General features: G+C 38.4%; 1 protein-coding gene across 12 annotated transcripts in view; it reads left to right on the top strand.

The window, feature by feature from the left end:
* Positions 1–20,880, top strand: part of BRSK2 (BR serine/threonine kinase 2) — a 467,655-nt gene that overhangs the window by 377,690 nt on the left and 69,085 nt on the right. For 8 of the 12 annotated variants that reach the window (XM_060687737.2, XM_087880323.1, XM_087880317.1 and 5 more), the window contains exons 9-12: positions 918–949; positions 2,811–2,975; positions 5,287–5,384; positions 7,440–7,590. In XM_060687737.2, the coding sequence (XP_060543720.1) occupies positions 918–949; positions 2,811–2,975; positions 5,287–5,384; positions 7,440–7,590 (446 nt within the window). Of the gene's footprint in view, positions 1–917; positions 950–2,810; positions 2,976–5,286; positions 5,385–7,439; positions 7,591–11,048; positions 11,115–20,880 lie in introns of all 12 variants that reach the window. The other 4 variants (XM_034416848.3, XM_034416851.3, XM_087880353.1 and 1 more) reach the window with 1 other exon arrangement.

The raw sequence follows: 20,880 nt of genomic DNA, 5'->3' as shown, positions 1-20,880 counted from the left end.
CACTGCAGTTATTAGGTTAGTAACACGGTTGTTAAGTGAATCTGACTTCCCCGTTGACTTTGCTTGTCAAAAGGTTACAAAAGGTGATCACATGACCCCAGGACAATCATCATAAATATGAGTCAGTTGCCAAGTGTCTGAATTTTGATCACATGACCCACAGGTATGCTGCAACAGTTTTAAGTGGGGAAAATGGTCATCAGTTACTATTTTTTGTGTCATTGTAACTTTGAACAATCATTAAATGAACTGTTGTAAGTCAAGGACTACCTGTACAATTCTATGCATATCAAGAAGTAAACCTATTAAGCTTGCTTCCCCAAGTGCTGAAAAGCCCAAAAAATTATCCAAAGCAACATATTTGAAGAAAAGGTTGTTTCACAAAACCATTTATTTTGGAAGGTCATTTCCACAATTTTTGACTGAATCACTGTTATTCTCAGATCTTGTAGATTTTTTTTTATCGCGTGGGGGGCGGGGAGGCAGAAGATAATATCCCCTGGCAGCCTGAATAATTTGCAATAGATTTTTATATTTACAACTCCCAATTACCTCATAATAGCAATGTCTCCCACAAATTCCCCTGTTCTTTCTATGGATTTCTAAGAGGAGAAAACTTTTTATGGAAGGACACGTGAAGATTTGGATTTATTTGCTGAGCATATATTCAGAGATATCAGGTTCCTTAATTTTTAGCCTGCCCCAATTTGCCTAAACCAGTAGTGAATCTTAGGAAATAGCAAAATATTATATCCAGTTCTGAATGACACGGCTACATTCCTATTATATAAATGTAAATATACTGGTAATTTTGTGCAAAGATAGTTTTGTATTTTAAGAAAAATCTTAAATAGAGTATTAATTAGCATTTGTTGTTATTTTGTTATAGTCATTCCATTTTTTCTGTTGACTTCTAGCTAGAACACATTCAGAAGCATATATGGTATATGTAAGTAACTTTTCATTAATATTTTAAATATGATCTTAAAGACAATAATTTCTTGAAATTATGCCTTGAGTTCAGAAGAGCTAGAGTTTCCTCTTTTTTCTAAAACTGAAGATTATGATTATACCTTAACATTTAATAATTGTATTTTTGTTTCATTATGTATATTATTTTTAATAGTACTGACATCATTCGGGGAATAAAACTGTTCAAAAGCATTGCCCTATCTGATATCTCTAGATATGTTCAGATCTCTAAATATGTTAACTCTCTCTTAATTTTCCTGAAAAGCTTGTGTTATATCTAGTATTAGTCAAAGAATAATATACCATTATTCCATCCTATAATAGAAATATCTTTCTGCAAACAATTTAGTTCAATCTTTTTGTAGGGCTCTGTTCAGTGGTGGGTTCCTCCCGGTTCGGCCGAGCCGGTAGCGGTGACAATATGATGTCACCGAACCGGTTCTCCCCTCCCGCCCTCCCCCCCACGTTATTCTTTTCTTTTATTTGGTCCCACCCCCAATCTATTGCTGCCTCCTGAGTCCCAGCTGATGACTAGAGGGAAGAAAACTGTTTAAACTCTTGCCGCGGGGCTTCAAAGGGCCATCCTACAGCTGATCAGTGTTAAAAGCAAACAAATGAGCCGGGTCGTAAGTGTGAGGACTGGTCGTAAGTGCGAGGACCTTCCAGAAATGGCTCTGACCAGCTAGCCATGCCCACCTAGTCACATGACCTCCAAGCCACACCCACAAAATAAGCCACACCCACAGAACCGGTAGTAAAAAAATTTAGAACCCACCCCTGGTTCTGTTGACATTAGATATGACTACTAATAGAAACTAACTAAAACAGCTTCGTTGTCTTGGAAAGGTTCTTAATTTTAAAGAATGGAATAAACTGTTTCATGTACTGTTCTCATTAAAATACTGATTCAATATATCTGATTTAAGCTTCTAAGAATTAAAATCAGTGGCAGCAAATTTATTAAGAGAGTGTGCAGTATTTTGAATGGAGGCTTTGGAAGTAATATCTATTCAGTAACCAGAACCATGCATTAGAGATCTATAGATCAAAATTTCCTTAGGTATTCCAAGGAAGTCACCAAATCCTTATGGAGAATTTTAATTTCAAATCAGTCTCCATGTGTATTTGCAGTCAGCACTTGCTTTTGACATTTTCTCTCTCTTGTTCACGATCACCTGGTGATCATCACACAGAGGAGGAAAAAATCCTGGGTGTTGCTGTGCTTCTAATTAATAATCACAGGAGCTGTTTGGAAATTTAAAACTTCCAACTTTGAAATGGTTCTTGCGCACTTGCTAGCAGCATGAAAACTATTTTTTCTTTTGTTCTTTTTATAGTAATCCCCTGACACTGCAATGGCTAGATGACCATGCAGCATTACCAAAAGGTGATGGAATGGAAAATAATGCAAAGAATCTCTTCTGAATATCAACTGGGATTTTTAAAATCTCTCTGAAAGGAGGGGGGAGACACCTTGTCTCTTTCAAAGGAACAAAACAGCCTCTTCTCCTCCATTTGACTCTGCACTTCTGTTAATTGCAACAACCAGGATATTTAATTTCCTAATTGTGAACTCCTCTGATATATTATACATAGAAGTCACTATTTAAAATCCTAAAATTTGAATCTAAATCTCTCTTGAAGTTAGAGGCAAACTGTTTGAGTTCCCTCTTTGGGAGAATATTTTCCTTTTGTACACTAGTATAATTATTTTTTCTTTCCTCCTCTCTCTCCCTCTCTCTCTCTCTCTCTCTCTCTCTCTCTCTCTCTCTCTCCGTCCCTCCCTCCCTCTCCCTCTCCCTCTCCCTCTCCCTCCTCTCCCCCCCTCTCATCTAAAGAGGGGGTAAAAATGAGCCAGAACCAGAACAACCAATTCCTCGAAAGGTCCAGATTCGCTCTCTCCCTTCCTTGGAAGACATCGATCCTGATGTTCTAGATAGCATGCACTCATTAGGTTGTTTCCGGGACAGAAACAAACTTTTACAGGACCTGCTGTCAGAAGAGTAAGTAGTCTGTCTATGTATCATTGGTTGAATGTATACGAAGAGTCACATGTGTATTAAAGGAAATGAAAAAAATTAGGCAACAATTATAGTTCCATATTAAAGAGGGGAAACAACATTTTTTAGCCAGGTGGCATCAGAACCCTCTCACATATAGAATCATTAAAGGGGAAAAGGATATATAAAAACATAAGAAAATCAAGCGAATCATCTATTTACCAAATATTCTGTTTCATATAGTGGCTGCTATGCTTTCAAAGCTGACAAACTTGGATAAATGAGCAGAAGCTATCACTCTGTTGAAAGTGGTAAAGTAGTATTTAAGATGGGTTATCTTGACTGAGGAATAAACAGCCTACATCAGGGAGGTCAAACTGGCGGCCCGCACGCCGGATGCGTCACACTCAGGCCACACCCACCCCAGCTCCACTAAGGGAAAAAATGTTGTGATATGTCACGTGATGGTAATGTGACGTGGCAAGTTTGACACCTATAGCCTACATCATTTGCTATTAATAACCCATTCCTCCAAAAATATAAACAAACTGTTCTTAAAACTTTCTGAATTGGTAGCCAACACATTTGAAGGTAGTGATTTTTATAGTATATGCTGTACACTGTATAACATAGTGTAACAATGTTTTGAAATTCAAGTGTGTAGATCTCTCTCCCTCTCTCATCCTTTCTTTATAAGGATGTATCATTAATTGATATGTGATAGAAAATGGTATTTTTTGTCAGATGACGGATCAAACTTCCCCAGTTTTGCCCATTCTACTTTTTTCTAATATACTGGACTATAACTGATCATCCTTACCTAACATGTCCATGCTGGCTGAGGACCTGGGTTCTGTAATCTGAAATGTCTTTTGGGCAATAGCTTGGGGAACCTCATTCTATCTTTATTGAGAGATATTTTTTTTTTGAAGAATGCTGAAATTACTTTGAATTTAAGTCAGTTCCTCAAAATGGTTATAAATAGATGCATAGACACAACTCTCAAACCTTTTCTGCTTCAGTTAATATAATGTAATATGACTTCCAATTTTAAAAATAAATTATTTTAAAAAGATTACTATTCTTTTCTCCCAACTATATTTGTGAGCACTTTCAAATGAACAAAACATTTCCCTAGCATTACCTAGTTATAAACATTTAACAATCCAGGATATCTGGATTGAGTTAGGATTATTATTCCCCGTTTTTCTCAAATAGAGGATTGAAATTCAGAAAGAATTAATAGCAGACGGATGACTCAGATTGGAAGGTCATTCATTTGTAGCTTAGGCTGGTGTTTTTCAACCTTGGCAACTTTAAGATATGTGGACTTCAATTCCTAGAATCCCTAGCAATCTGGCTGGGAAATTTTGGAAATGAAGTCCACACATCTTAAAGTTGCCAAAGTTGGGAAACCCTGGCTTAGACACCGTATAACATCGGTATCATGAAACAATTTTTACACCAAGCGTCAAGCTGCAGATGTAGATGATGAAACTGTGTATAAAATGCTCTTCGGTGTAAAAAAAAACAACATCGTATGAATGCATGTTTGAATTACAGATATGTAGAGTAATAGTAGAGTAATACAGTATATTATCTTACAATTATATACTATAATAGGAATTCAGCTACAGCAGTCCCTGATTAAACCAAGAGCTATCATCAAATACTGAGAGCAATACATATTGTTGGAACCCCAAGTTCAGTGAATTCCACAGTATAAAGTACAGTATATGAATAAAGCTGAACGGAAACCCCCATTCTACTCTCTGTCCTCTGTACTTCACTAAGCTGCCAGACATTGACCATGATTTTTCATGATGACCTTAGAGAGTCATGTGGAAGTAGAGCATATTTTATGTCTTTTATGCATTGACTGATGTCTGAAATCACTTGATGCATAAGAGACATAATAGACATTCTGAAACAGAATCCAAGAAGGACTACATAATATGCTCCTTTCACATATTTCAATTAGCTCTTAACATTCTACTTTAGTAGCCCCTTTTTAAAAAAACAATAATGTTACTAAAGAAGACCAAGGCCTGTAAATAATATCTGCACTAGATCTTCCGTTTGTTTGTTTGTTTGTTTGTTTGTTTGTTTGTTTGTTTGTTTGTTTGTTTGTTTGTTTAATAAACTAATTTATATAGCTGCCCATCTCACAAACAGCAAGCTTGGGCTGAATATAACAGAGCTAAAAACAGTATTTTATACTATCTTAATATTTAAGATATCCAGAATGGAGTACATTTTAAGTAGAAAATTCCATGTTTTACTAAAGAATGATATAATGTTATAATTTTTCTAGGGAAAATCAGGAGAAAATGATTTATTTTCTACTCCTTGATCGGAAAGAGAGATATCCTAGTCATGAAGATGAGGATCTTCCTCCTAGAAATGAAATAGGTATATATATATTTTTAAAACCGTATCTTCTCTTAAGTCCCTCTCTTTTGGCTGCCCTTATTGAGGGCAAAGTCACGTCGCCATTCATTGTTATTGACAAATTTGTAAAATTCTAGCTAACGAAAATGTTTATTGCACATTCAGAAAGTCCAATGTACGAACAATAGCTGCTATAATTTAGAAGAGCTTCTAAATGTACTTTAGTAGATTACTTACTCTGCTTCAACATTTTGTACTTACCTGGGATTTCCCTAACCACTGAAATAAAAACCTATTTAGATGGGAAGTTCATGGAAATGCACTTAGAGCTTTGGATTGTACACAGATACAGACAAACACTTGATGGAAATTATGGAAGTATATTTTCTGATTTATCCACCTGGCTTAAACTTAAACTGAATTGTTTTGTACAGTTATAATTTTATGCAACTTTGTGTTTCGCCGTAAGGGAGCAGATCAGCTTGTAACTTAATATTTCAATTGATTGAATTTTCTCTTCAATGCAGGTATACCTCTGTTTTTTAAGGTAGCAGTTTCTCCAGCTTCTTCAATCCCGATGATATATCATGCTCCTTATTCATGCATAATGCAAACTATATTCTACATTTCCTTATATAAGAAACAAAAATATACTCCTTCAATGTATTAGTTTTGTATTCAAGCTGAATATATCTGGATGATGTATCATCTGATTTTAGAATTCATATACATTATTATTATTCAAGGGAAGCAGAGTGAATGAATGCAGCTCTTTGCTCATTTGTCTTTAGAAATGCAGAGCAAGATTGTGTATGTGTGAGTGTATGAGTGTGTGTGTATGCGTGTGTGTGTGTGTGTGAGAGAGAGAGAGAGAGAGAGAAAGAGATATTATCCATTAAATATTACTTCAGACAAACAATTGTTTGGAGATAATGTTTTCTTCAAAAATACATATCGGTACTCTCTTTTCCAGATGGCCATCAGCATATAAAGGAAAAAATATCAGAATATAGGTAGTACTCACTTAACAAGGGTAATTGGGACTGGCAACGTTGTTGCTAAGCGATGCAGTCTTAAACACGAAGTAGTGTGACCACTCAAAGGATGGCAGTTGTGGCAGTCCCAGTTGCTGGCCTTAGGCAGATCTCATGCAGTTGTAGCATCCCGCAGCCACATTGTCATCATTTGCAAACTCTTGCCAGCTTCCTCATTGACTTTGCTTATTGAAAGTCAGCAGAGAAGATTGCAAATGGTGATCACGTGATCATGGGTCATTGTAATAGGTGAAATTAGAAGGACCCATCATAAGTCCATCTCAGTCAGCGCCATCATAAATTTGAACAGTCACTGAACAAATGGTCATTCAACAAAAACTGTCTGCAATAGGGGCAAGATTCAGAATGCTAAAAATCTATATCATATTATTCTCATTCTTTTAGGCTCTCTTCTTGTTCTTCATTGTTTGCAGTTTTGTGTATATCTGCATCTTGTGATGAAGTATTGACCAAGATCCTATAATGGGATCATAATGTCACAGATCTGCAAAGCCTGTAGATATCTACTTATTATTACTATTTGCAGTTTTCTAGGATAAAGCATCAAATGTCTATTCTTTTTAAAAGTTTTAGTGCAAGTTCAGCAACAATAATACTTTGTAAAGAAAACATAAGCATAAGATACAAAATGTAGCATTAGGGGGAAAAAAAACTAGAATGTAAAGATAAAATTTGGAAAGAAACAGCTCAAAAGTTCTTGTTTGGACCTATGATTTCTCTGAATAAAATGTCTATCCTCTTTGCATTATCTAAGCTCTGTTTTTAGGTGTATATGTGTGCTATGATGTAAGTTACTTTTAAAAAGTGCTTTAGATATATGACGGAATGGCAAGAGTTAAAAGGACCATGTATGAGATGCAGCAATGTGTAAAGAGTTTAAATGATTTTGGTCTCTATCAGGGTCCTCGTCCTCTCTGTTAAATTTAGAAAATAAATAGAGGGGACACTGAGTTTTACCATTCCAAGACATTTGAGCCATTTCATAACTTTGCTAAGTTGACTGCATTATCTCTGCATAAAGACCCTCCCAGAAAACGTGTGGACTCTCCAATGCTGAACAGACATGGCAAGCGGAGACCAGAGAGGAAATCCATGGAGGTTCTAAGCGTGACCGATGGAGGGTCCCCGGTTCCTGCCCGCAGAGCAATTGAAATGGCGCAGCATGGACAGAGGTAGGTGGTCCCAATAACAAACAAGAAGAAGATTGTACATGCCATTGAGAAACCACAGGAGCTGGTATAGTGGCTCAGTCATTTTTATCAGCATCAGGCCAGGATTTTTTGCAAGAAAGAGAAATTAATCACAAAAAGCCTCTTTGCTTGTTATTGTGTCTTCTTTCTTAATCTTTTGTTTCTAACAAGCATTCACACCAATGCTAGGGAGAAATTTATAACAGAAACCATGTAAAGGTTTCATAGACTACGTAAACACAAACAACATGGAAATGCTGTTTATTCATAATTCTGATCCCTTTTATAGTTCAACGGACTATAAAAGGATTAAGGTTAAGATTTTTTACCCTCTAATGAAATATACTAGCCACTTGTTGAACTGAAAATCAAATGGTAAAGAAAAAGTTCCTAAAAATTATACATTCAGATATTTATGGTCATTTTTGTTGTGCTTTGACTAGGATCACATTGCAGAAATTAAATGAAATCTCATATGGATATGCTACATAGAAATGTTTTAAGAGACTCTGTTTTTAAACATTTTAAAGCACCCATCTTTTGGTTCTTTGGAGCATAAATTCATGGTCTCAAATATTAGCTTTATGCAGGAAGAATGTTATTATCTAGAAACTTATTTCAGCTGCTAAACAGAAAGCACGACTGCTTTAACAATTCCCAGAAACTCTATATTATGCAGTGCCGAAAGGTTTACCTAGGTGGGTTCTTTGCTAAATATTGTGATTTTAATTCTAATGAACAACAAATATCAAAAAAGGAAAACATATTGTTTTCTTGCAGAAAATGTCATGATGCATGTAGACCACTTTTTCCACAATACGTTAAGTTGCAATGCTGAGCTATTATTCAGTTGCAACCATTGACATCTTGTCGTAGTCCTAGACCATCCTGTACATGAAAGATTTGACATATCCCCAAATAATCCAGGATTAGCATGCAAGATTTCAGAATTTAAATACTACCAATTTCTTGTTTCTTCATTACCATCCTCTGTATGTGAATCAGGTATTTAAAATAGATCAAGATAGGAATAACCAACCAAGAAAGGAAATCTAAGCTGGGGAGAGTATTTTTGCCAAATTCTAAGGTTATCTTACATTTATTGTGATGTATTGGGTTGTTTGTATGGTACCAGTGACTTTAACATTTTGATTTGTGTTACATTACAAAGTTGCATATTTTACTAACCTCAATCATTTTTAACAAAATTATTTTTCTTTATATATAGTTATTTTAATGATGAAAAGCATTGTAGCGGAAATCTGTGGATTTACTCTGGATTAGTGAGATCTTTTATAAAGTAATGTTTTCTGAAACACTACATAAAATGACATCACAGTAAAATACAGTCCGGTTCCATGCTATAACAACTGGCAAGAGCCACAATGCACGTGTGAAATATAGGTAGGCAAAGCAGAAAATATAAAAAAGAAATTCATAATTTCATGGTGCTGTTGCACAGTATCCTGTGCCTCTGTGTATTTCTTATGCCACTTCATCCTCAAGTAACAAACACAGCAGTGTGTTCATTCTTTCTGAGTATAAGCTTGTTCCTTAACACAAAGTCCACCAAATGAGAAAAGAAACATATGGACGTAGAGTCTACTATGAATTTCCATGTAACCTCTGGAAATCATTTTGAAGAGGATAGTGCTACCTGGAAGAGCATTACTTTCAATGAGTAGCTATGCTACCATTTCCCCAAACAATTTGGACATTGTAATACTGTGATCAAGGGACCAGAGAGGGGGAGATCTCAAACTGAGAATTTTCATGGTCCTTACAAAACCACTATATGTAGGATTTATTGTTGGAAGCCACACCAATTAAAGTGACTGAAATGCAGTGTGATCTGTTCCTGGTATATATCAGTAGGTTGTTGCATAAGTAAATTGAAGAACATGAGGGGAACATCACCCTCTCCTACTAAATGAATACCCTTACAAAATCAATGAGAACATTTTGTTAACAAGTTCACTTTCAGCACCATTTTCGTATGTTTTAAGTAGTTTCTTTGGAGTGTGCATTCATAGGTCACAGTGAAACTGGACAATTATTAATGGCCTCTGCAAAGAGATCAAGCCTTACTTAGAAGTAGTTGTGGATAAGTAGCTATTTATTTTTGTGAAAGGCATGCCAAAAAATAAACCTAAAGCTGCCCACCAGCATAATTTCGTCTCGAATTTGCTCATGTCCATCTCTGCTTAAAAAACGTTACCATGCATTGTCTTCCTGAGATGTATTAAATCGAGTATATGTTGGTTTCAGCAGTTGCCATTCCAAATGTCCTGTGAAGATAAAATATATATATATCTTCTTTTAAAACCTTGTATTATCTGACGGTTCATACATTCCATGCCTCTTCCCTTTCTGTTCATGATACCCAGGAAGATTTGCCTGTGAAAAAGATGAATGCCTTGAAATCAACTTGGTTTTCAATTTTTTTCTACCAATAATCTTGCTTCCTCCGTTTGCTGTTTTACTTATTGTAAATTTCATTTCCTTTTATTCCTTCTCTTGTGAGGACTTTGGTACTTTCGGTTGTTCTTGTTCCATAATCTAAACTCAGCTTCTCATTTTCCCCATGGTACATTAATGCCGTCGCAGCTTCTATTTTCATGGTACATTTTCCTGTCACAGAATTTTTTTTCAGCCCAAAGATTGCTGTCAAAGGCTCAAGGCTTTATGTTAGATCAAACAAAACATGCTAGAGCTGAGGTACATTATGAACTGAAAGGAGGGGGGGAAAAGTGCTTCCATCAACAAACTGACATCCTTTTCTTCCTGACTTCTTTACACTGATTACTGAAAAGGCAGCTACCTGATACTAGGATCTGTTTTTCTCCATCTGACCCACCTGTAGGTTTCAGGCCTGCCATTTTTCTTTTGAGGGCTTGAAATATTTATGGCTTTTCTTTGCAGATTAATGGCAGCAAGTGAAAGGATTAGTGGGATCAAGTTATGTACTGAGGAGGCTACTTTGAATGGCCAAGTCAGATCTGCATTCTTCAGATCTTGTTCAACATAGTAGCTTCCTTGAAAATTGGCATATCTCACCACCATGTCTCTGATAAATATGGTTCAGGTTTGAGCCACCATTTACGTGGTAATTGATGTTTGGAGAGGCCATGTGCAAGAATGGTTTGTATGTAGTGACCCTTATCTCACATCTCATATCAACAAGATTAGTAGAATTTTAGTTTACTCCTTCACTGGAAAAATTCAGCCTCTCCAGTAACCCAGATGCTACACCCTTCTATGCAAGGAGCTCTTAAAACCTTCCAGTATCAGCACAGAACTGGGAAAGCAATGTAGTTCTCCATTCCAGATATTTTTGGGAAGGGAGGGGGGTAACTTTGGGTGGGTGGAACTGCGTCAGGTGAACCTCATATGAATGTCCACATCAGTAACTCTTTTTTCTCACTTTGTTCCTGCCATAGTAAAACAATGTTCAGTAAAAGCCTGGATATCTGTGAAGCCAATCCCACATTCAGCAAAGAAGAAAGGTATAAAACACCAACAATCTGTTCCTCTCCTTTATCTCACTTCTATTCTTAAAGATGCAGTACTTCCCTTTTCTGCTGGGGATACATTTGATTTCATTCTTTGGAAAAAAATAACTCAAGTCAGCGATTAATTCACCTTCACACTATAGCATATATTTTGGCCTAACAGTCTCCAGATATTGTCTGTATGGTTTATGTCTATGCTGTAAGATTCCAAGATCAAGCAAAACACACTAGAACTGAGGTACATTATGAACTAAAAGGGGAAAAAATGCTTCCATCAACAAATGACAAGCAAAAGAGGATAGGGAATCAGAACAGGTAGTCCTCGTTTAGCAACTGCCTTATACAGTGACCATTTACAGTTACATGAAAAAATAACTTTGGGACCAATCCTCACATTTATGGCCTCTGCAGATCTGTAAATCAAAGGAAAGCTAAATACAGTCATAGTTTCAATTAGCAACCACTTCGCTTAATGACCGAGTTGCTGATCCCAGTTGGGACAAGATGAGCCTGTGAGCTCAGCTTCCTCCATTCCACTAAGCTCCCTTGATACTTCTGCTATTGCCCTTCTTCCGTGCATATTGGCAATTAAAGTCAAATTTGACCCTAGTGAACCATTTAACCAACCTCAAATAAGTTTCATTTGACTCTTATGTCTGGGATACAGAGAATATGTTAGCTTATCTCCTTGATGTTTAAGAATAAGCTTTGAACTTTGAAGATCAAGCTTTCTGTCAGATAATGATGGTTAATTGGTTCTTTTCTTTCATAGACAGCTTTAGTCTGGGGTCACTCCACATTTTGCTGTTTCAAAGAGGCAGAGATTCTTAATTGGAAAACAGACTTAATAATATATTAACAGGAAGGATTTCAGCAAATATATGACATCTTGTAGCAACCCATTTTTTTTCCTCTCTCGGCTGCTGAAGATTTCATTGTAATTTTTAAAATTGTTGATATTTTTAGGGTCTTTCAATTATGGTAAGGAACTCTTCCAGCATTAATATTTTAAAAACTATGCATACATTTAGCCAGATAGGGGATCCAATTAACATGCCCATAAAATCATGCTCTGAGTTTAACCAATCATCTCAACAGCTTTCTCTATAGTCTGAGAAAGTTCTAAGTCAGCCTATGTTCTTTCAAGTCTGCCCTTTGAATATAGAACATACAGTTGAAATCAAACAAACAAAGTATGTATATTGCACTTCTATTTTTTTAAACCAAGAAATGTTTTAAAACTACATAGTCATAAGCTGCTTCAGGAGTGATACTGTGTTCAGTCCTGTATTGCAATTAAAGCTGTATTGCAATTAAAGGGATAGTGCGGCTGCCGGGGCCTTGGACCGAGTCGTGCCTTTGCGGCCTCTGACCCGGCACCGAACTCACCTAGCTCCTTGGTTCTCCGAGGAGCTTAGGGAGATGAAGCGCCGGAAAAGACGCCTGGAGAGTAGTTGGAGGACCAGCCGCTCCGAACCTGACCGAACACTGGTGAGGTCTCATATTAAGACCTACCTAGTGGCGATAAAAGCGGCGAAAACTAGCTATTTTGCCGCTCTTATCGCGTCATCAGATAATCGCCCGGCCGCCCTGTTTAGGGTGACCCGCTCCCTCCTCCATCTGGAAGTGCGGGATGACCCCTTGCAGGGTCGAGCTGAGGATTTTGTGCAGTATCTGTATGACAAAATCGCTCAGATTCGGGAAGGGCTGGCCTCTGACTGGGTATGTCCAGACGGGATGACTGAGGCAGGTCTTGAGAGTGTTATCTGGGGGGAGTTTGATCCTGTGGCTCCCGAGGACATGGACAGGGTCCTGGGACGGCTGAACGCGACCACATGTTTATTGGACCCGTGTCCCTCCTGGTTGGTACTGGCTTCCCGGGAGGTGACACGAGGCTGGCTCCAGAAGATTGTTAACGCTTCTTTGAGTGAGGGGGTCCTGCCGGCCGCTTTGAAAGAAGCGGTGGTGAGGCCCCTCCTCAAGAAGCCTTCTCTGGATCCGGCTGTTTTGGCTAACTATCGTCCAGTCTCCAACCTTCGCTTCATTGCGAAGGTTGTTGAGAGTGTGGTGGCGCAACAGCTTCCCCGGTACCTGGATGAAGCTGTCTATCTAGACCCGCTCCAGTCCGGCTTCCGGCCTGGGCACAGCACGGAAACGGCATTGGTCGCATTGGTGGATGATCTCTGGAGGGCCCGGGATAGGGGTTGCTCCTCTATCCTGGTCCTGTTAGACCTCTCAGCGGCTTTTGATACCATCGACCATGGTATCATGTTGCACCGGTTGGCGGGGTTGGGGGTGGGAGGCACCGTTTTGCGGTGGTTCTCCTCCTACCTCTCTGACCGGTCGCAATCTGTGTTGACAGGGGGGCAGCGGTCGACCCCGAGGCACCTTGCTTGTGGGGTGCCACAAGGGTCGGTCCTCTCGCCCCTTCTGTTCAACATTTATGTAAAGCCGCTGGGTGAGATCATCCGTGGCTTCGGGGTGGAGTTCCATCAGTACGCTGATGACACCCAGCTGTACATCTCCACCCCAAGCCACCCCAATGATGCCCTTAAAGTGATGTCCCAGTGCCTGGAGGCCGTGCGGGCCTGGATGGGGAGAAACAGGCTCCAACTCAACCCCTCCAAGACCGAGTGGCTGTGGCTTCCGGCGTCCCGATATAGCCAGCTGACGCCATCGCTGGCTATTGGAGGCGAATCACTCGCCCCCACGGAGAGGGCTCGTAACTTGGGCGTCCTCCTGGACGCACGGCTGTCGTTAGAAGATCATTTGGCGGCCGTGGCCAGGGGGGCTTTTTATCAGGTTCGCCTGATACGCCAGTTGCGCCCCTTTCTAGATCGGGACTCCCTACGCACAGTCACTCAGGCACTCGTCACTTCCCGCCTGGACTACTGCAATGCTCTCTACATGGGGCTCCCCCTGGGGTGCACCCGGAGGCTCCAGCTGGTCCAGAATGCGGCCGCGCGGGGGATTTTGGGGGCGACGAGGCGCTCCCACGTGACACCTCTCCTGCGCGAGCTGCACTGGCTCCCGGTGGTCTTCCGGGTGCGCTTCAAGGTGTTGGTGACCACCTTTAAAGCGCTCCATGGCTTAGGGCCGGGGTACTTACGAGACCGCCTTCTGCCACCAATAGCCTCCCACCGGCCAGTACGCTCCCACAGAGTGGGCCTCCTCAGGGTGCCGTCCGCCAGACAATGTCGGCTGGCGACCCCCAGGGGGAGAGCCTTCTCTGTGGCGGCGCCCGCCCTCTGGAACAACCTCCCCCCCAGAGCTACGTACAATAACAGACCTCCGGATTTTTCGTCGGGCCCTGAAAACCCATTTATTCCAACTAGCTGGGCTGGCTTGAGTCAAATTTTAAATGGATTTTAAATTGGAATGTTTTAATCACGGCCAAAATTATTTAATTATTTTAAACAGTTTTTAGACTTTGTATGTTTGTATGTATGTCTTGTTTTTACTTTGGCTGTTCACCGCCCTGAGTCCTACATTGGAGAAGGGCGGTATAGAAATTTAAACAAACAAATAAATAAATAAATAAATAAAGCTTCTGACCTAGAAACTCTTAAGTTTACTCTGTGCAGCATCAATTTATCTACACAGGGAGAAAGAGAAAATATTTCCATCATAGTCATAGGCTAATGCAGCCAATATGCAATGTAGAGGAAAAAGGAACAGCAGGAATACCATCACTAACAAGTATTGTAGACTTCTTTAAAATGTTTAAATCACCTCATGGTGTCTTTTTTTTTGGTAATGTTTACAGCTGACCTGAGAATTATATTAGCATTTTTATTTTATATTGAGATTGGAAATGATGATTTGAGTATATTGTAGGGGCAAGATTTGGAGGCTTTTTGTCACAATGCTGTACTAAATCTAATATTGAAAATAGTCCCCTGAAGTGAACTTGTGCAAATCCTAGTTCACTTTAAATTCACCCTGAAATGCTTTGTAAGATCATTCCATTAACTTTCTGAAAGTTATAACAGCTTCCTATTTTTAAAGAAGTGGAGAGAGGAATTTTGCCTCTCAGCAGATGGGATGGTCTGGCAACAAGCAAGGCACTCTGTTTTATGAGGAAAGGAGGGTTGTTGCCAAGATCTCATAAACCGTTCATAAGCTGGGGAGAAATAATGAGCTGCTGTTTGATGTGATATTCATCAGAGAATTCCTAAGCATTGTTGCAAGAGCCAGATACTTGATGCAAATTTCAGCCCACAGTGACTGTAGTACAATAGGATTTTGAAAGCCTAACTATATGCTCAGAGTTCTTGCCAGACAGATCACAGTGCTAACCCACCACCCTTGTAGTTATTCCCCCCCCTTCCTCTTGCTGAAAAATCCTTTGTTGTAGTAACCAGCAAAAACCCTTTTCACAAATAGCCTTTTTCTCAGAAAGGCTCCAACATTAGCACATTTGCCACTACCCTAAAATGGGTCCTTATCAATGTCTCTTTGTTATCCAAAGCACTGATAAGCTTCCAGGACAATTTCTTGTGAGCACTGGCTCTCAAATAGTGGAGAGAGGGCCTACTTTATAAGGATTGGTAATATATTTTAAAATAGACTACATAGTTTTCTCAATAACACGTGAAAAGAAAAAGCTAAAAAGTAAGCATCCTTTTTAAATATAGAAATATGGAAAAGGATTGATGATCTTCAAGTTTATCTTGAATTCTGGAGACTTTGTAGACACATAGACACAGTTTTCTTGGGTACAGAAGTAGAAGTGGTTTGCTATAATCTTGTTTTTCAATTTCCCTGGCTGGATTGAAATTTTGGGATTTCCATTAGTCTTCTACCCAAGTACTAACCAACCAGTTAGCTTCCGAGCCCTGATCAGATCAATAAGGTGCTGGAACCTAATGAAAATCATAAGAACAAAGCAAGCATTTTTTTAAAAAAATGTGTTTGGTTTTGTGTACCTTGATGAAAGAGTTGTTAAGGGAACAACCACAGAAAAGTAAGCTAAAGAATTGCAGGGCTAATTGTAAGAAAGAAACCCCAACTGAAATATTATCTACTGAATCAGAACCCTGAAATGGTACCTGCTCAGTGTCTTAATTTTTCTCTCCCTTTTGGTTCATTTTTAAGAGGAATACTGCATCTTTAAGAATCCTGACTTCCTAGATGCACACAATTGTTTTGATAGCTGAGGCCACTTTTCTTTCTGCCCTCTTTTTCCTATTTCTTCTCTCATTTTTGTATTTTTTTTCTTTTACTCTCATTGTTGCATTCTTTTCAGTGTTATTCTCTTTTTTGTTTCTCCCTCTTAACCTTGCGTTATTTTTCTCTTCATTTTGCATTTTTTTCTCTCTCTCAATTTTATGTTTCCTTCCTTCCTTCTGGATCTTTTAGTGCTTCTTCTATATCTGGGTTGCTGCGGCTCAGTAGTTCACATGCTTTAATTCTTTAGGAAATGCACATATCTGCGCTGCTAGGTTTTTGTTTTGGGGAATTATTTTTATTTAAATAAAACTCATTTTGCTTCTTTCTATCCCTCATTGTCAATTTGATGTCCATTCGCATTGTTAAAGCACTTCCTGACTTTCTCTTTCTGGAAAACTCATTAAGATTCTTTTAAGCATTTGTATGTCCATGTTAACTATCTGTATATTTTTATTTACTTTCCCTGCATTGCTTATGTCTGCATATGTGGAGACATATGGTCATCGGTGTAAATGAATTTCTAGAGAATATAATAATTTACTTAGAACATTAGTTGTTAATGCTTCAATACTATGATAGCCAATGTAGCTCTTTTTATACTCCAAAAGTAAGTAGCTTTGTAGCAAAATACTTAAAACTTGAAATGATACACTTTGGGTTAAAAATGCACTTTGGGTTAAAAATGTGAAATGAAGTGTTATATGACCATTGGCAGTAATAGTCAAATAAGTATGAGTTAATAAGCTGAAGTATGGCATTTAAAAAAGATTAGTCCCACCTCAAATAAATATCTGCAGGTTTTCAGGAGAGTAGAATATATAACATTGGAGCCTTTCATCTATTTGATTGGTGAGTAAGACATTATTTTAAATATGGTACCCATGCAAAATATACTCACTGTATATTCAAATGAATATGGAACTAGAAGTGCACACTCCAGAATATGTTTTTACCTCTAAATCATGCCCGCATATTTCCAGGGCAGTGATTTCTCTTAATGGTGTATCACTATATCTAATCTTATTGTTTATTTGCACATACAAGCAAAGCCACCTGTTGTGCAGGCCATGGTTTTTGAGTATAATATGATCTCATCATGTGCTGGAAAACATAAAATCAATAGTAATAATAATACCTGGGGCCTATGGATCGTATTTCTAACATTGATAGATGCTTCAGCATGTATCAAATTCAAGGATTATGCTTTATTACAATATCAAATTGCATAAAGTCAAGGTAACTATTTTCAGAAACTCCAGTTCTAGGAAAATATTCCATTAGTGCATGTGGCTCTTAAACCAGAGACAACGTGTGGGGTAAGCTGCTTCAAAATTATTAAATCATATATATTCAAGAGCCAAGGTGACGCAGTGGTTAGAGTGCTGTACTGCAGCTACTTCAGCAGATCAAATCTCACCGGCTCAAGGTTGACTCAGCCTTCCATCCTTCCGAGGTGGGTAAAATGAGGAGCCAGATTGTTGGGGGTAATATGCTATTTAGTATACTGTCGATTGTTGTAAGCCGCCCAGAGTCCTCGGAGAGTGGGCGGCATAGAAATATGATTAATAAATAAATAAATAAATAAATAAAAGCTTAGAGAGGAATGAGGGGATCACAATGCCAGTAAAAGTGGACAGTTCTTAACTCAGTTTAGGAAAGTGATATGAACTGATAGTTATGCAATTTGGTGCTATTTATCTAATTTACTATCATGAAATAAAACTCATGATTAATGTATTCTGAATAATAATATTTTTCACAAAAAGAATTTGTGCCCTTCATGGACCACACTTGACCATATGCTAGGAATATGCCAAGGATTGTATGCCAGGGAAATGGTCACTAATAGCAGGCAAGACTGAGAAATAATCATACAAGGCAAAGGGGGGGGGGAGAGAAAGGACATCTAATTGAAATTTAAATTAAATCCAGTTATGCAGGTGTACTTTATTGTGGTCTGTGACATTTGATAAAAAGATATAAAACAGCATAAAAAAATTAAAACGCTAATATTATGACAATATTTTCCCACATAAAGTACTGGTGTCTGTAAGAAATTTTGCAACTGCTCTGAAGAGGTTAAAGCTCCAGAGTCATTTAGAGTTGAGTGGTATTAATGGATGGATAGATGGATGGATGGATGGATGGATGGATGGATAGATGGATGGATGGATGGATGGATGGATGGATGGATGGATGGAATTAAGTTAATAAAATCATCCCCAGAACAAATGAAATTACTCTTATATGGAGTCATCACAGGTTCCTATAGAAAAGACCTTAAAGAACATGTTCCTTCAAATCACAGGAGCACATTCGTTCTACCAAAGGGATAGTATTATGGCAGGCAATATATTAAAGCGGGCAAAAGAGAGACTTTAAAGTGTGTTAGATAGATAATCTGAATTAGTAATTGGCTGGCTTGGTTCCTGCTTATATCTGACCAATATGAGTGAGTTAGATTGGCCTGAAGGGCTGCACTTGCTGTTAAATTGCAGCTCTAGATTTCAATAGCCCCATGATCAAAAAAGTATAATGTTTGCCTTTGCAGATCACTGATGCAGTTAATATTACTCTCTATAGGTTCTGTCACAATAAAATTACAAAAATCAGATGTCCAAACTGAGCTGTTCTAAGAATCTGCATTCAAGGTTTTTGAAGCTTCATATCAGTGTGGATTCTCAGTCTCTGCACCCCTGACACCAACCAAAAATCTACATTTCCAGTTGACATTTATCCATAAAATAGAGATATGATTATAATTATATTTCTCTCCTATATATCATAATCTCATGTTAGTCCCTATATAATGTCAAATGCACACGTAAGACGTTCACAAGTTTCATGTAATTTGTTTACTTATTTAATTAAACAAACAAAACAACAAAACAAACATACCAGTTGTATAAAATTTACACAATTTACCCAATTCATATAAACCTATTGAGATTCCCATATTGCAAAGATCTGATAGTGATAGTACTTGCAAAAATCCTTGATAATTCTTTGAGAAATATCTAGAGACCTATCATCTAAGCTAAAAAGTCATTCTCCATTTTATGTTTTAATATGTGATGTAATAACATCTCAGATTATCACTGGTAGTATCTACATTTAACATCATTTTCTGATAAATGTCTTGCTGTGAATACATGCAACAGAATATCATGTTTGTATGACATATGTGTGTGTATGTATGTATATATGCATATATGTGTATGTGAGTGTGTGTGTGTGTGTGTGTTTAGATCAGTGTTGACTCGTGGTATCTACCTGGATAAGTCTCAGCCGTTTTCTTGGTGAGATTTTTAGAAATGGTTCACTATTACCTGCTTCCTTGAAAGAAAAAAACTGGCCCATAGTTACCCATCTGGCTTCCTGCAATATCAAACTGATGCTCTCATACCCTGCCTAGGGGAAAATACAAAAATGTGTGTGTTTCTATGTATTCTTCATTTTCGTATTCTTCCCTGTGTGCATTGTCAGTTTTAACTTTGTATCTAATTCTCCTAGGATCATATCAGTATTACACACAAATATTTTCCCCAGTATAAAGAATTGACTCATTTATATAAGTAAATAAATAACAACTGTTAAAACTAAATTTATTTCAAACTAAGAAAATAAATGGGGGAAGAGATCTGTATCAGAAATACTTAAGGAATGTAATTTCTTAAACCTACAAGAAGTTACTTTTATCTCAAAGTGCTCAGTTTGGCTCAATGTCTTATCTTACCATCTCTTGTATATAGCTCTTGTAAGGATAAAAAAGAATGAAAGCCCATATCAGGTTACAGCCTCCTAAAGGACCAGAAAGGAAGAGCTGGGATGCCCTCGAACACTGGTGTCAAACTGGCGGCCTGTAGGCCAGATGCGTCACGTGCAGGCCATGCTCCGCAAAGGGAACAAACATCACGATACGTCACTTGATGGCAATGTGATGCAGAGAGTTTGACACACATGCCTTAGAGCAAGAGTGTCAAACTCGATTTCATTGAGGGCCACCTCAGGGTTGTGTTTGACCTTGGGGGGCCGTGGGAGGTGTGGCCAGGGTGGGCATGACCAGCTCAACATCACATGTGTTGGGGGCACCTGTGGTAGCCCTCTGCCAGTGAAAACAGGCTTCCAAGCTCCATTTTCAACTGCAATGGCCTCCTGCAACCCTCTGCCAGCGAAAACGGGGCTCCGTTTTCACTGGCAGAGGCACCACGGGTGGGTCCTTCACTATTTCCAGGGCAGCCCCACAGGTCAGATCTAAGCACCCCGCGGGCCAGATCCGGCCCCTGGGCCTTGAGTTTGACACCTCTGACCTAGAGCAATCACCCCTATTTTATGTTCTGTTTCTCATTTGTGAATTAAATTTCAGGATTTCTTTACACTTTCCATTTTGTACAGGTAGAATCAATGTATTATATGTTACAATAAATGTGCAAAAAGTGTGTGTCTTTATGCCTGGTATTTGAATCATCCTCTATAGAAATTTTGTTAGATGGTGGGTGGGGTACACAAGGAGAAAATGGTTAGTTATCCTAGCTGAAAGTAAACTGATAATCTAATATTAAAACATTTAAATGAGAAAAGTGCAGTG

The sequence above is a fragment of the Pantherophis guttatus genome, chromosome 1 (assembly GCF_059756535.1).
Source record: "Pantherophis guttatus breed Tessera chromosome 1, ASM5975653v1, whole genome shotgun sequence".
Taxonomy (NCBI): domain Eukaryota; kingdom Metazoa; phylum Chordata; class Lepidosauria; order Squamata; family Colubridae; genus Pantherophis; species Pantherophis guttatus.
Note: the sequence above shows the minus strand (reverse complement) of the source record. Positions and strands in the feature narration are given on the sequence as shown.